The 16,804-nt window shown below is 41.1% G+C and overlaps 2 protein-coding genes across 3 annotated transcripts in view; one reads left to right on the top strand and one right to left on the bottom strand.

The window, feature by feature from the left end:
• Positions 1-1,088, bottom strand: part of TRAPPC11 (trafficking protein particle complex subunit 11) — a 45,770-nt gene extending 44,682 nt beyond the window's left edge. Inside the window, exon 1 of one of the 2 annotated variants that reach the window (XM_080795868.1) lies at positions 923-1,088. The gene's annotated coding sequence lies outside the window, so the exon portion shown is untranslated. The remainder of the gene's footprint in view (positions 1-922) is intronic. The other variant, XM_080795869.1, reaches the window with a different exon arrangement.
• Positions 1,089-1,291: 203 nt separating this feature from the next.
• Positions 1,292-16,479, top strand: RWDD4 (RWD domain containing 4). Its single transcript, XM_080796727.1, has 7 exons — positions 1,292-1,550; positions 4,208-4,288; positions 7,268-7,377; positions 7,460-7,607; positions 9,233-9,350; positions 11,543-11,592; positions 14,633-16,479. The coding sequence occupies exons 1-7, from the start codon at positions 1,527-1,529 to the stop codon at positions 14,663-14,665; spliced, it is 564 nt and encodes a 187-aa protein (XP_080652853.1). The 5' UTR covers positions 1,292-1,526; the 3' UTR covers positions 14,666-16,479.
• Positions 16,480-16,804: the final 325 nt, after the last annotated feature.

The following is a 16,804-nucleotide window of genomic DNA, read 5'->3' as shown; positions in this document are numbered from 1 at the left end:
GTCAATTCAGGCTAGCCAATTTCACATGCTCAATAGCCACATATGGCTACTGGCTAACATAATGGACAGCCCATCTTAAATTACTGTAATTCTGACCCCAAAATTACTGTACGGAAACTGTATCAGAAATTCTTGCCACATACTATTTAAAAACTTTTGGCACTTGAGACGGTACTGCTTATTCCACAGCAAAGGGATGGGAATGGGAAAAACACCGGCAAAGGACAGGTGCAGAGGTTGTGTGGTTCTTAAGGACAGTCTGTAGACATTCCCAGCTCTCCTAGAAGAAGCCAATGAGGCAACTAACAAAGTTATGAAACGGAAGGAGGTGCAAAAGTCGTGAATGAACACACTGGATGGGAAACAGTGTCACGCAAGAGCAGGGAATCTGGAAGCTGGCGTGGAAAATAAGGAAGGTTCTTGAAAAGGATGACATACTGCAAAGAAAGGCGACCTAATCCAAGTGGCAGGTTAAAAAAAAAAAGCAATGTGGTCACTATTTTTTAATTAATGGAGGTTCAGGGTGTAGTACACAAGACTAGCAAGGACTACAAGACGACTCTAAGAGGAATGACAATTTGGGGCCGGGCTGGAGCGGGGGTGGGAGGCAGGGAGATGTTGAGAACGTGAAGCAACACTTTACTTAGAAGGATACCATCCCCAGGGTCTCAGCATTCCGCCCTGGGAATCCAATGAGGGAAGGGAGCAATAACGCCGCAGCCCTCAAGGCAGACGCTCTCTTCCCCGTCTCCTCCCCTTCAAACCCGAAGGCCCTAGATATAGGTCTGTCTCTTCTTTAGGGGCTGGAAGAGAAATGCCAGGACTGCCCCCGCAGACGCCAAAGGAAAACGCAGGGCCGCCCCAAACCGGCATTGTCTCGGCGGTCTCGCCTGCCCCCGCGGGTCTCCGGGGCCGGACTCACCCAGGCCGCACGCCCCGGGCCCGCTGCAGCTGTGGCCGGTCGCCGCAAGCCCGGGGAAGACGAAGGGAAGCAGGCAGGGTGGCCTGCAGAACGCCAGGGCCCGTCCCCACCGCCACCGCCCCGGAGCCGGTGCCCGCCTGCGAGACTTCCCGGTACCCGCCCGCGCCGGCACAGGAAGCACTTTCTGCACCTGAGTGACAGCTCTCTACACCAACTGCTGTCCCGAAACTTAACGCCGCTCCACAAAACGTAGGAAGACGCCGGTCTCCTACGGGGGTGGGAAATAGGGGTGGGGAGAGAAAGAGCCAATAGGAGGAGCAAGAGGGAGGAGGAGGCGGAGCCTCTGCGGCACCGCCCTGCAGCGTCTCCCCGGCCGCCCCGGCGCCCCACCCTCGGCGGCCTCGGGCTCCCCGCCCACACACCCCCCGCGGGCGGCTTCGCGCTGCCCGAAGGCCGGGGGCGCGCGTGACTCTCGTCTGCGGTGCCAGGGGTGTGCCTCCCGCAGCCCAGAGCTCGGAAGGGGGACGCCCCGGGCGCGGGGCCACTGCTCTCGCTTTCTCGTGGTCGCAGACGCCCTCCCGGGGGGCGTCCCGCAGCCGGCGCGATGAGTGCCAACGAGGACCAGGAGGTGAGTCCCCCTGGCTGGACGCGCCTTTCCCCGTGCCGGCGCGGCGCCTCGGTTCCAAGGGAGGCGGCTGAGCCCCCGAGGGCGGGCTGGGACCGGGCGCCGGGACGAGCGGCCCCGCACGTGCCTTCGCCCCTAGAGCGGACAGAGCCTGGCTGGGGTGCCCCAAGTTTCCGGGTGCCCTGCGAGGAGAGGCCAGGCACGCGGCAACGGGAAGGGTCCGCCTCTGCCTCCGCTCCTCCCTGGAGTTTCCAGTTTTGCAAGCCCAGAGGTGGCCCCACGCCACCTTAATAACAAGGATGAGTGTCCTTGGAAGGCGACCCAGTGCTCTTGCCTCGCCTTCAATCCCCAGTGTTCCTGTTCAGCGCTCGTGTACGGAGTTGAGCTACTTGGAATCTGATCACCTTAAAATTTTTAAAATCTCTTGGCTGGTAGGGAGAGACTTAGCTGAGTTAGTTAAATTTCCAGTGGAGGAAAATCATGACACTAAGTGTCACCGATTTCTGGCCTTTTTGTTTGGTGGAATCAGTTTGGTGGAACTGATCAGTTTGGTGGAATCATCCGGTAGTTGTCCGGTGGAAATGAAGGCTGTTTTGAGCGTACATGTACCGCCTGAATCGTATAGTTTATGCTCAGCGATTTTCTCATGAAATGCCACTTTGACATTGAATCATGTGATCGGGGAATGATACAGGTCATCTCTAGGGGAGCCACCTAATGGTGTAATGCGTCCAGATGAGGGGAAGAGTTTTGCAAAGGTAAGGTGGATGCCCGGGCTGCCCCGTGAGCATGGGGGTGGAATCAGAACTAGAATCCAAGTCTCCAAGCCAAGTAATTCACTCTTCATTTAGAATATGTTTGTCCAAACTTAGCACTTTCAGATAGATGTGATAGATAGATAGATAGATAGATAGAATAGATAGATAGATGTGATAGAATTCCTGGAATGGAGGTTACACTTGAAAGGACCCAAAGGCCAACAAGCTGGTTGATACCTGAAATCCCTTCTAAACTGTTCTTGCCAGGTGAGTTTCTAAGTGGAGGCGCGTGGAGTGTATCATGTCATGTTTCTCAAAGTTTGGCCGGTGGAACACTGCCTTAGACTCATTCGGGTGGTTGTTAGAAAAACAAGTGCCTGTACTGTACCTCAGATTTACTGGATTGAAATTCCTAGGGGGCCCAGGGATGTCCATTTTAACAACAGAATTCCATTCTTCTGCGTGATTGATTTTCAGAGCTTTGAAATCTATTTCCTGCCCCGTTTTTTCAGATGCCCTCTGCTCATACTAAATGATTCCTTTTAGCTTTTTCTCTATATGTCCGTTCTTTTTGTTCCTTGTCTTGGAATTGTGTATTTGTGGACAGATTATAAATTTATTTATGTCCTGTTTTAAAATTGTGGCATCCCGCTTTCTAGTTAGTTCCTGTCAATTACAGCCATTTAAGTGCTCTGTGCAAAGCTGTGCAAAGCAATTTGTCTTTCGTCCTCTACTGTGTTTAGGTTTCTAAAGACACACGTTCTTCCACTTACCCTATAAAATTTCATCTCGTTAGATGGTTTTTCTAGGACATTTTGAATTCTTATTCAGCCGCCAGCATGATTCACTATTCCATCAAATTGTCATTCATCAGTTTCATAAGCCTGCCTTCAATTTTTGTTCCTGTCCTGCTCATTAGTTAAAATACAGGAAAGGATTAAGGGTAGGAGGAGTAGCCCAATATTTTGAGTAATTGACTCTTTCTAGTCTCATCTTGGTTCTTGAATCTAGTTGAACTCCTGTATTTTTCTCACGTGAAGGTAGCAAGAGAAACCGAGGTAGACCGGGGTTCTGTGCCTTTCCTTGATGTACCAATCAAGTATCCCCTCTTAACATTTTTGTTTATATTTATCTTGTTTTTTGTATGCTGCCAAGGCTACTCTTTATTCTCCTAGGCCCTCACAAACTATTTCTTTAATAATCTATTCTAAAATTTTGTCTCTCTTTAGTTTGTAGCATTCATGATGTGCATCTGTTTGAAAACTGAAGGAGGTTCTGAAGTACTGTCTTTCTTTGCTTCTCTTCTTCAGGTGCTCAGTAATCACAACAATCTTTGAGTCTTCTCTCTTGTGAAATATTTCCAGGCAAGGATTATCAGTTACATTTTCTCTTGAAGTCCTTCTTATCCCATTGGGTAGATTCTCGTCAAACCTCTTTCTAACCATCATTTTTTTTTAAGTTCTTTTTGTGATCTGCAAGTGTTTCTTTCAAGTTTCATATCATTCTGTGGGAAGGATTTCAAATAAATAATACATGTAAATAGTGGGGAAATACTATGTTTTGTATTTCCCAATTCCAAGTGTAACGCTCTTTCTACCCTAGCCTAGGACACGTGATCTAAAGTTACTTTAAACTGACTTATTCTCCTCCCAGGTAGAAAGGAGAAGATAAGATATTCTTCACAGGGTTGAAGTGAGAATGAGTGAGACAGTGCACTGTAAAATGCTCAGGAGTGCCTGGCACATAACTTTGAAGGAAGTATTAGTATTCACATTGTGTTACTATTTGCACATAGATTATATACATTTATTGTAGTGGGCTTGAATCAGAAACTAAACACCCTCTATTTCTAATCCATTTATACCACTAAACAAAACTCATTTGATACATTTTTTTTTCCAGATGGAACTGGAAGCTCTACGTTCCATTTATGAAGGAGATGAAAGTTTCCGGGAGTTAAGTCCAGTTTCCTTTCAATATCGGGTAAGACATGGCATGAATAGGAGCCCTTGCTATTTTACTAGAAAAGATCGAAGGTTGCTAAAAGTGCTTTTATTTTTTAAATGATTTTGTTTTTTAAGTTGAACAGTTTAAATCGATTACCTCTTTGGATTTTCTGAAGCATTTGAATGAAAGCTCATCACTGTGACATCAATTATTTTTAACTTTGGAGAACAATTCAGAAACTTTTTTAAAAACTAAGAGAAACTTGTTTTTATTGTGACAGAATGATCAAATGTTAGAAATGGAAGAAACCTTAGAAGTTACATGGTCTTGCCTTCTAACCTTAAAGATCGTGTCTCTCAGTCATAACTTCCCAAGCTTTCCCAGCTGATGCTGATAAATACTAGAATTAAAATCCTGGTCTCTATTCCAAGTCTAGTTTTATTTTCCCCACCCTATGATATAGTCAAGAAAAGCTGATACTTTCCTAATTCTATATCATCAATATGTGTGAATATTTTTTACATATTCTTTAAAAGGGAGTTTGCCCATAACTGTTCTCAACATGAAACAGCACCAATATCTTGTTTTCTAAGTAAATAACAGAAACCAGCTCTCCAGATGATTATAAGCAGTAGTGGTATGAGAAAGTTTTTTGGTCTAAGACTTACAGTTATTTACATCATCATTTCAAATAAATTATGTGATAAGGGATTCTTATGTGTCATTATTACAGACTGTTACAGAAGATAAATTCTTTATCATTACTTTCTTTAGAGACTCTCCCATCTGCTTGGCTCTTTTCAAGCTCAACAGTCCTTACACCACTCCATGGATAAAACAACAAAAAAACTTAATGGCCAAGGTTAACACTGGGGTCAAGTCCTAGGCCCTTCCATATGAATCCAGCTGCCTCCCCAGAGGTCCCCAAGCACTGCCACTTTCCCTTTAGCAAATGGGAGATCGAGCACTGCCCCATACTTCCCTAAATATCTGTATTAACAAGCGTGGTCACTTGTTGAGCACAGTATATGGAACGTAGTAGGACGTGTGTGTCCTACAGGATGGATACTCCACTGTGACCGCTGGATGGATCTCAAGGGAATAAAACATGAAGTTTGGAAACCTTGTATGTGTTGAGAGCCAGAGGACAAGGGTCCAGGTCTGGCTGGGTCCTGGTCAGACCCCCTCAGTTCCTGTTTAGCGGACTGGTTCGGTAACCTCCTAGACCATTCTCCCCTTTCAGTTTGGTCTGAAGCTTCCCTCCATACCCCACCAGTAGTCCTCCTGCAGACGACTAGGTAGCTCTCTGAAACACATTAGCTACCCCATTCCTTCGTCGAGAAGGGTTTCCACATGGGTTTCTCCTACCTATAGAATAGGGATTAAATTCCTCCGCTTGACACTCAAGGGCCTTCTGTTTGGTTCATGCTTCCTCTCCAGACTTTCCTCGCCACTACCGTCCATTAGACCCAGTAGCCTGTGGACCATTTCCCTGCATTTTTTAATATTGTGCCGGTGGGCGTATCATTTGCTCTTCCCCTCACCTCACGTCCCTCATCCAACCTACTTCTTCTTCAATGCCTAACTCAGGCTCCTCTGTGACGTATTTGGGCCTCCTCTTCTAGCTCTCTCTTGACTTCAAAGCAGAATTGGCCATTCCCCATTTCTTCATACTTTGTTCTGTGTCTTTTTTAAACTTTTAATCATGCTGCAGTTTTGTGAGTTACCTAAATCTCCGCTCTCCTTGAAGACAGGAATGGTCTTATCTCTATTTTTGTATCTTCTGTACCTAGCACTGTAGGGGCCACAGGGCCCCCCCGCTTCTACACACACCTTGAGTAAGGACTTAGTAGATTGCATAGAGCAAGTTAACTTATCAGTTTTTCATTATCCCTGTATTTGAAACACAAGCATAAACCAATGATGTCATCAACTTACACAGATAATATATCAACAGGTCCCTAAGATTATTTGACATAATTTCTAAGCCTCACCTTATATTGGTGTGTCTTGTGATTGAGGCTGAGGGGAAGGGAATAAAAATTAGCAGTCAGAGAGTAAAGGGCAAGTGACAGTTTGGGGTGAAAATTTCTTTAATCTGTTGCTGTTGTCTAAAAATAAATATTTAGAAAAAGCAGCACATATACTAAAATTATTATAGAGGAGATTAGCATAGCCCTTTGCAAGAATGAGATGCTGACTTATGAAACATTCCATAGTTTTATTAGAAAAATCACCATTTTGCAACCACCACCATGATGATCATTTCAGGTAAGTCTCATGAATGGATGTTAAAACCTTCAAAAAGTTGTGGGGAGAGCAAAAGAAATAGAAAAGATGTCTTTAAATTATTCAGGTGAAGGGGGTCAAAAGTTACAAACTTCTAGCTATAAAAAAATGAGGGATGTAATGCACAGCATGGTGACTGTAGTTAGTAACATCGTATCGCATATTTGAAGGTTGCTCAGAGAGTCGATCTTGAAAGTTCTCACCCAGCCTACGGCACTCCTGAACCTTATCTCTTTACCTTTTCCTTTTTTTTCTCTAAATTTTACATGTCCTTTTCTGGTCTTGGGATTGTGCTAAAGTATATCAGTCCCTCGTTCTTAAGGCCTCCTCTGATTTGGCAATTAGAAAACAGAGGGCGAAGATTAGGCCTTTCAAGTTCGTGGATTGTTATTTTTGTGCATTCTCTTCCTTTCCCCCACAGTTGATATCTTATCTTTGTCCTCAGAAAGCTTTGATGGAAACAGAAATTTATATTAGACAGTCTTGATACTGGAAAAAGCCAGAGGGCCGGTTGGGGAGAAAAGTTGTGGACATCAAGTTGGATTCTATGACTATGGCCCTCAACCCCTGGCAGGCCTCAGCCCGTACCCCTGAACTTCCCAAAATATAATGTTTCTGATCTGATTATGAGCATCGGCAGTAATTCATCATTTTCAAAGTCATAATTAAGTAAATATTCTGTCTTTGTGTCACTTTCTACAAGCCTAAGATTTCCCTTTTCTTCAGATAGGTGAAAATGGTGATCCCAAAGCCTTCTTAATAGAGATTTCCTGGACAGAAACATATCCCCAAACACCTCCAATTATATCTATGAACGCTTTTTTTAACAACACCATGTGAGTAGTGTTCCGTTTTCATTGTTTTTTGTAACACTGTCGCTTACTTTTCTCTCAGCAATGTATTTCTTGTGCGTTATAGATCGTCAGCTGTAAAGCAGAGCATATTAGCCAAGTTACAGGAAGCCGTGGAGGTCAATCTCGGGACCGCTATGACCTACACGTTGTTTGAATATGCCAAGGACAATAAAGACCAGTTCATGGAGAATCACCAGCCTGTGAATTCTACGGTGAGCTTGTGTTTCGTTTTGACTTCACTCTGCTACTAATTCGTCTTTACTAGTTAGTATTTTTTTTTTTTTTTTTAATTGAAAGGAGATTTCGTGTTAGACTGAAAATGAGTTAGGGGCACCTGGGTGGCTCAGTCAGTTAAGTGTCTGCTTTCGGTTTAGGTCATGATCCCAAAGTTCTGGGATCGAGCCCTGGGTGGGGCTCTCTGCTCAGCAGGGAGCCTGCTTCCCCCTCTCCCTCTGCCTCTCCCCAGCTCATGCTTTCTCTCTCTCTCTCAAATAAATAAATAAAATCTTTAAAAATAAAGAAATAAATAAAACGAGTTATATCTGAGTTAAATAAGAATAGTGAATTTAAGGTTTCTCAGTGCCTATTTAACTTTAAACATGAAATCATATCCTATAGGTCTTACCCTTCCTGCGAGACTAGACTAATTCCCGTGCCCACCAAAACTGAGGTGCTGTTGAAGCAAATATTCGTTTAAATGTATTAACCACATTTGACATCTCCATAAAGCTCAGATGGAGAATTTCTTACGTGGTGCCCAAATACGTTGGAAATTGCTCTCTTCGGGAGCCTTCTTTAGCTGTGAATAGTCTTGTCCCAGTTCGCTCTGAACGTGGTGCAAGCTTCAAGAGACTTCACGAATAGGAAAACAGTTCTTTTGTTTCTAGAAGGATTTTAGGAAATCCTCACCTTTTATGCCGCAGGCATCTCTCTTTAGACCCCTTTGCACCCAGTCCTGGGCCGGGAGACTTTCCAAGGCCAGAGTCCGTCGAGGTCCGTGAAGCGGGCCCTGAAGACCCTCACTGCTCCTCGCCGCACCACTTACCGTGAGACTTTGTTTTGGTCAGGGCCGGGCCGCTGTCTTCCCCTCACTGTGCTCAGTTTCTTCTGTCCATCGGGGATTATGGTAGCTTCTGCCCCGTAGGAGTCTAGTAAGGGTCAGACGAGTGTGTACAACATTGACAGCAATGCTTGGCACCCAGTAAGAGTTTTAAATTTTGCCTATCACACTCTGGTTACGTGAATCCAAATGAAAATATTTTTCTTTTTCTTTTTTTTTTTTAAGATTTTATTTATTTATTGGGTGGGGAGGAGCACCGGGAAAGGGAGAGATCATCTCAAGCAGACTCTGCTGTAAGCACGGAGCCCGACGCAGGGCTCGATCTCACAACCCTGAGATCGTGACCTGAGCCAAAATCAGCCGTCACACACAGAACCAACGGAGCCACCCAGGCGCCCCCAAAATATTTTTCTTCATTCATGAAGATTTTCTTCATTTTTTCAGGGAGTCAGGGTTTTCTAGGTAGGCACATGTGATTTTTCTAAAGACAGACTTAAATTTCCAAATAAAGCAAATTAACTGAATTATAAAATTATCTTAGAACTTCAGAGCTTCAACATAATGCTGGTATCAGGTCTTATTTCTCAGAGGCTTGGTTGTAACAATGGAAGTAACATCATGTAAGTCCCTCTATGGGAACATTTAGAAGAATGAAAGCAATGTACGAATGGCACCTGATCTAATAAATGGATATTATAATACAGGATTATTTTACTTTACAGATCTAATTCAGTAAGTTTTAAGGCATTCGTACAGGAATAATTTGTTTTTTTCTAGATACCCATAAGCAGTATCATCTCCGTTGAAACTCCTAATACAGCCCCATCAAGTAAGAAAAAAGAGAAAAAAGAACAGCTTTCAAAAGCCCAGAAACGTAAGCTGGCAGATAAAACAGGTTTGTGTTTATTTTATTTTATTTTTTTTAGTAACACACAGAAATGGGTTGCTTTTTAGTGTGACGTGAGTGCTTAATAAGTATATTTCGATTTCGAGGAGTAGTTCTCTGTTCTTCATTCTTGGAACACTTGGATCAGATACTGACTGTCTTAGGTCACAGATGTATATTGAAAATATTTACCACTACTTCACCAAAAGAGCTCACCATTTGAGGAGAAGGTAAGTGAGTGGCAGAATAACTATAAATGAGTCTCGAGGGTGAGAAACAGAATAGCATACAAAAGTGTGTCCTACCTTCTATCGTTTCTGACATGTCTGGGACTTTCCTGTTTGTTTACCTCTCTGGCAGATATGTGCATTACTAAAAATTTTTTGAACTATAGCTTTCATTTGAAATGAAGTTTGCTATACCATTAGGTCTTAGCACAATAAATAATGTACTGTTTTTGTCTGTTGATTTATTTAAATAATTTGCATAAGATTTAAGAATAGAATTTCTGTGTTCTAAACCAGCGTCATTTTGTGGACCTTTAGAAGAGAATTATAAATTCCACCTCATATCACCAATAATATTTGATCTCTTTGTTTTTGCAAATTGGTATCGGTCTGTCAACTTTTTTTTCCAGTTGAGGAAATGTATATATTTATATACTGTTACACAAGTGTGTCCATGTATACTGTTGTCTGTATGTGTGTGTGTGTGTGTGTGTGTATTCTTGGTATAAGGTTACAAGTTGCCCTTTATTGAAAAGAACTGACTCTTTTACTTTGGTGAGGAAGTTTAAAATAATGCCCTTTTATAAAGTGATGGCAGGTTTTTTGTTTTTGTTTTGTTTACCGTCCTGTGTGGCAGAACAAAAAGATAGCAACCTTTGTTGGCCCTCAGAACACATTTTTGAAGTCATAATGGTTTGTGAAATAACAAATCTGGGGCTCCGTTATACCTAACATTAAAGCATGAACAACCAAAGCACTGAATTGTTAGTCATTGCAATCTCTTTTCTAGGATGTTGGTTAATTTCTTTGTTAATGCTGTAGCATTTCTGTCCATTAGTTCATTTCCTGTTGCTTTCATACATAATGACCTATGATTATTCCCTTTCATTACTGTTTCCCCACCTCCATCTCTTGATGATGCCCACCTGAAAGGTATTATCTTTCTATAGTTATGGTATAGGAGTTAGCAACTTGGAACTTGCATTTTAAATAAAACTTACCATGGGTAAGTTTTCATTAATACAATTGGTGATCTGCCCCCACACCCCTTACAGCCAATAAACAGTCGGATAAGATTCTTACTGGCATAAAGGACAAAAGAGCCATTAACATCTAAGATTGAGGTCCAGTAATACTGCTTCTGTCCTGTAAGAAATCAGGAGGTTAGTTTCTGTTTCCCTTGTGTAAAATTAATCTCTTTGTTTTGAATGCAAATTTTGATGATTTCATAAAATGAGATGTATAAAGCAATATCAAGCATAAAGGAAATCACACCTTTTTAAACTAAAACACTTAATATTTATTAAACTATTCTTTAAGTTTGAATATTCTATTACAAGAACAAAATCACTTTGTAAACTGTGAATTCTTTATGTAAAGTTTGAGCTTGTTTTCAAGCACTCCCAGCAGATTAAAGACCTGTCAGATTAAACAATGTTAGGTTAAATAATGAATTTTTTATCAGACTACAAAAGTTAATAAATAAGTTGACTAGGCCTCCTCTTCGTCTGGAAGCCAGACATTGGTATATAAGGACTCTTGTCTTGAGCCTAGCTTCGGAGTTTAAAAACCCTCATGAAGCTGTAAAGTAACACAACTCACTTAAATCAGCCGTGACCTTATAAAAAGGGTAGCATTGTACAAGTGCATGAAACTAGTAAGTTGATTAGCTCCTCTTCCTGGCATTTCCAACTCACCTCCGTGTTTTTATCTTAATATCACGGTTTTGTCTTGAACGGAAATGGGATAAATGTGAGAAGGGAGTACGTCTAAATTACTTTGCGGATATCCTGAGAATGGTGCTTTCAGTTCAGAATGATGATAAACTAGTCTTCCAGCTTAATAATACGCGATTTAAAATTTTAGTCTATTTGTTGTGTAGAGTGATGTATAAAAGCTTATCTGTTAGAGTATTCATTGCTTTAAAAATTACTGCTTGGTCTTAGAAATAAAGTTACTATTTTTGCCCTGTAGATCACAAAGGAGAACTGCCTCGAGGATGGAACTGGGTTGATGTGGTGAAGGTATATAATACTTACATTCTGGGCTTCGAAACATTGTTATCGGTCTGCCATCAAATAATGAAATTTATATCTTCCATTTTTTTCTCCCCCCCTCAACCTTCGAATTTTACTGGGATGGCTGTTGCCTTTTTTGCTTCAGCATGTAAGTATTTTTGAAATATCTTTCACGTTCTTTTCTTTCCTACACCTTCAGTTTTAGATTTTCTTTTTTTCTTTTTATTTATTTTTTAAAAGATTTTATTTATTTATTTGACAGAGATCCCAAGTAGGCAGAGAGGCAGGCAGAGAGAGCGAGAGGGGGAAGCAGTCTCCCTGCTGAGCAGAGAGCCCAACGCAGGGCTCCATCCCAGGACTCTGGGATCATGACCTGAGCCGAAGGCAGAGGCTTTAACCCACTGAGCTACCCAGGCGCCCCTGTATTTTTTTTTTTTTTTTAAAGGGCAAACCCTAGATGGAGCCTCCCATCATCGTCAAGAAGGATTTTGTTTTTCCTATTTAGAATTGTTTCTGTTTCACGTTGAAGTTTTTTTTGCCGACTTCTCTTGGTATTTCTCTTATTTGTAACTTCCAGTATATTAAAGTGATGTTCAGTTAATCCTCTTTGTAGGACTTCATGAGATGACTTTTGCATGCCAACTAGTGCCACTACTGCTGTGAGAAGATGTGATCCAAGGGTAGTTAAAGATTAGGATTTTAGTGGGGACCTAGAAATATGGGTAATTATAAGCAGTATATTCTCAGAGTTTATTTGAAAGTCAGCTGTTAGGATCATGGGGTACCTTTGCTGTAGAAACTGCTTAAAATAACCTTTGTGTCTAGTACAAAAATATTACCTGGAAATAGGGTGGGGTGAGCTGCGGTCGGAATAAAGAAGCAGTATTCCTGGTCTGCCTCCTGGGCAAGGGGCTGAGCGCACACGAGATGTCTGTGTGGGTGCGGCTTCTCCCGCGGACTCTCATTTACCCAGGCCCCGCCTCCGTGGATGCCTGATGGACACTTCATGTTGTCCCAGGTGTGCTTGTATTTACCTCACCAGCTAAGTCGTTTCACTCCTTAAAATGCTTCAGGCTTCAGGGGCGCCTGCATGCCTGAGTCCTTAAGCCTCTGCCTTCGGCTCAGGTCATGATCCCATGGTCCTGGGATCGAGCCCTGCATCAGGCTCCCTGCTCCGCGGGGAGACCGCTTCTCCCTCTCCCACTCACCCTGTTTCTGTTCCCTCTCTTGACGTGTCTTTCTCTGTCAAATAAATAAATAAAATGAATGCTTCAAACTTCAGAATGAGAGTGCATCCTTTCCATGAAGTACCTGCGGCAGAAATCGGGCTCAAAAATATTCTGATTAATCCAAAGGTGTTAGTGCTCCTCCTTCCCTAGCTCCAGAAATTTAGTTTCTCATTTGTTTTTCATAGAGTCTTTGTTAATATAAATTAGAATTTCAAGAAATATAAATGAAATAAAGATTTAAATAATCCAGTAATCTCGAGAAATAGACAAAGATATTTTTAAGAGGGAAGTTATCAGGTAGATGTGGTCTGGACTCAGAATCTGTTACCCTAAGCTAGTAGTTTCTAAGTGTGATCGTGGGATCCCTGGGAGGTCCTGGGGCCCTCTGGGCATCAACAAGGTCAAAGCTATTTACATCACAATGTTAAGATATTGTTGGCCTTTTTTCCCTCATTCTCACAAGTGGACCGTGGTGTTTACCTGAGGCCCCTTGAAAAGTGATGATGCCAACACTAATACTCTTCTCTTAGAGCATTAATAGAATGTGTGCTTTTGTATTGTGTTTTCCAGAATTTTCTAAGATAATGAGTAGGTTTAGAATCTAAGTATGTGCATTTTTATATTAACTCAGTTTGTTCTTAGTACTGGTACTGTGTTTTTGTTTGCTGTTTCCTATTATACCTGCCTTACTATAGAAGCAGATTTGTGAAAACCCAGCGGTCTCCTGTTGAGCTCAGTAATAAAGAAGTTTGCAGAAATGTAAAACAATACTATTCTTCGCATTAAGTCCTATTAGTTTGATTTAGAAAACACAGCTTTTCGTTTAAGAAATGTTGTTCGGTGATTACAGAATAGGTTTACTGTTATTTTTATTTTTACATGAATTAAATTCTTCAGTTTTAATTTCAAGCACTGCAGGTATAACATACACTTAAAAGAAAGCTCTTTAAGATCCTCAAAGTGGGAAGAGGAGCTGAGGCCAGAATGTTAGAACTGCTAGAAACTTAGCAGTTTCTACTTTTCACAGCTTCCCACATTCTCTGGGGTTCTCAGGGCTTGGGTTCAATGGGGATTTCTTGGTGGCTCGGTCTTTATTCTGGTCAGAATTGTCTGTGTATTCTTTGGGAACTCCCCTCACCCCATTTGCTAAATTCTGTAGATTTTTATCAGAAAAGACTTGCAATTTAAGATTTTTATCGCATCTTTAGAACGGTATTCAATTTATGTGGGTTTTTTTAACCACAATTTTTAAAATTTTTGAAGACTTTATTTGTGAAAATAATAGAAGGATGTCATTCATTTTGTAAATGGCACCTTTTGTGTATTCTTGGTTCCAATTTATTTCTTGGAAAGCTTCGAGGGATTTTTTTCCCCTCCTTGTTCTGTTGAGGTTGTGGGGTGTTTTTGTTTTTGTTTTGTTGTTAAGATTTTATTTAGTTATTTGACGGATCACAAGTAGGCAGAGAGGCAGGCAGAGAGGGGGAAGCCGGCTCCCTGCTGAGCAGGGAGCTGGATGCCGGGCTCGATCCCAGGACCCTGAGATCATGACCCGAGCCGAAGGCAGAGGCTTTACCCACTGAGCTACCCAGGCGCCCCGAGGTCGTGTTTTTAAAGAATCCTTTTTAAAGTAGCTGAGCCTAAAGTTGACAAGTAGTTAAATATGCTGAATGCTGTAGATGGTGTTAAGTTACATGAACCTTGTTGCCTGTCGCTCTATCACCTGTAAATATTTATTTGTCATAGAAAGTGAAAACAGTGAATTCAAATAACATGATAGCTTAATCTTGTTGATGATGTCTTTTTTCTCTTTTTTATAGTTAAGCAAAACCGGCTCTAAAGAAGACGAATAGTTCTTGGAATTGAAGACAAGGAAAGAACATCCTTTAAGAAGGAAACCGAGTTCAAAATCCTTCATTATTACTCTTTTCTGGTATTAAGGTGGCTTTTTATAAAACAATTTTTTTGTATGTTTCTTATGTAAAAAAAAAAACTGTTTTAAGCTGAAAGTTCGTGAAAAGATCTGGTTGTATAAATTATTTTCACAAACTTGCCTTAATAAAAGGTGAAATGTTACCGTTTAGTATACTTTATGAAGATGGTTGATCTTTGTAAATGGACAAAATGGGAAATAATAAATAATCAATGTGAATTTATATGATCTTATTCCAGTGGATATGCTATTTTTTAAAGGAGTAGGAAGCCCTTTTGAAACTCTTCATCCCAGTGGATCAGAATACTGAGTAAACAGTTGCTCTGTGGCGTGATCCATTTTAATAGACTTCTCATCTTAATAAAGTCTTCATCTCTCCTTTCTCTTAATTACTGAAGCATAAATTGCTCCAGAGAAATTGAAATACTAATATTTGAACTTATTACATAATATTCTTTAGAGTTCCTTTTTATTTTTCAAGGGTGAACCACTTCTTTCTTTTTAGTAAATGAGTATCTGTTCAGACTCTTCTCTTCCTTTGGGTCATGATGTTTGACCATGAGAGTTTTTGGCCATATGCGGAATAGGGGAATATAAAATAAATATGCCAAATACATTCAGAAGCATTTGAGTAGAAGTGCTGGTTCCCACTGAAAACATTTCTCTTTGCTGCGTATACCAAGATGGGAGTAAAAGATGCCTTAATATTTAATTTTTGTATTGTTGGGAGACAGTGGTTTTAATAAATTCCTGTTTCCACTGTGTGTTTTTGGTTCTCTCGTAACAGGTCTTCTAAATGGTCTAACATAAAACCACCTTTCAGGTCTTGTTTCTTTTCAAGTAGCCACGTGGATTTCTCAGGCTGAACATCTGTCTTCATAGTAATAAACATAGAAGTGTTTCAAATGCTGAATCATAGTACAAGCTTGATTATTTTCTTTAATCACGAGTAGGGTAACTGTCAGTGTCATGTAACCAGGAAGTCACTGATGTGTTGTGTGACTCACAGTGAATGCGTTTGCTCCCTGGCTGGAGAACCCTGAGAACTGCTGTTTCTAGAAGGGTAGACTGTTGGTTCCTCCAGTTACACCTGTGCAGCTCGGGTCTGACTTTTTAAAGAATCATGAACTTCTAAAGACATGTCCTTAGCATTAGAGCAGTTTAAATTGTATCCGTGGCTTTTACTGGGCTAATATCAGGCTCAGTTAAATGGTTGGAATTAACACAGTAAATACAATTATGGTAAAGATGTGTAATCTGATTTTCAAAAGCTGAATCACATTTTATATCTTGAACTAATAGAAGCATTATAATTCAAGACCACCGGAATACACCAACTTTCGTTTTCGGGGTTGTGTACGTGGTTTTTGTTGTGTTGATTTGTTTGCTTGTTTTTAAAGAAACTGAAACTACAGATCTGCTCATGGAACAAATTGTGTTTTGCTCTGAAGATTCTGAAGTTGTTCAGGCTTACTGTGGTTCAAAGATGACAAAGAATAATGCTAGTTAAATGCCAATGAACTATTTTTACTCTTTTTTATATGAAATGTACAAATTTGGGGGGTGATGGTGGCAGTGGGGCCTCTGACCACCTTCTATAAAACACTGGAACATTCTCATCTGTATCACTACCGTCTGTTCAACACTCCCAGTATATTTTCTCCAAGTCTGTCTACCTAAAATTGTATGGAATGGCATAAATAATGAGCAATAAAACCAGAATTATATACAGTGGCTTCTCTGTGTTTATTTCAAGTTGATAGAGAATTGTTGATTTTACAAATTAGCACAGACTTATGGTGTAAGGTGCACCCTCCTACTAGAAACTGTTCAAAATGTTGGATTGAGAAAGAATTGTTTCGTGAGTTGACAAGAAGCTAAGGGATACTCAGTCTTTAAAAAAATTTTTTTGAATATTTTTTGGATTGATTTATTTAAGAGAGAGCATGAGCACAAGCTTGGGGAAGCAGAGGGAGAAGCAGACTCCCCACTGAGCAGGGAGCCCCATGTGGGACTCCATCCTAAGATCTGGGATCAGGACCTCAGCTGAAGGCAGATG

The sequence above is a fragment of the Martes martes genome, assembly GCF_963455335.1.
Source record: "Martes martes genome assembly, chromosome: 2".
NCBI classification, from domain to species: Eukaryota; Metazoa; Chordata; class Mammalia; order Carnivora; family Mustelidae; genus Martes; species Martes martes.
Note: the sequence above shows the minus strand (reverse complement) of the source record. Positions and strands in the feature narration are given on the sequence as shown.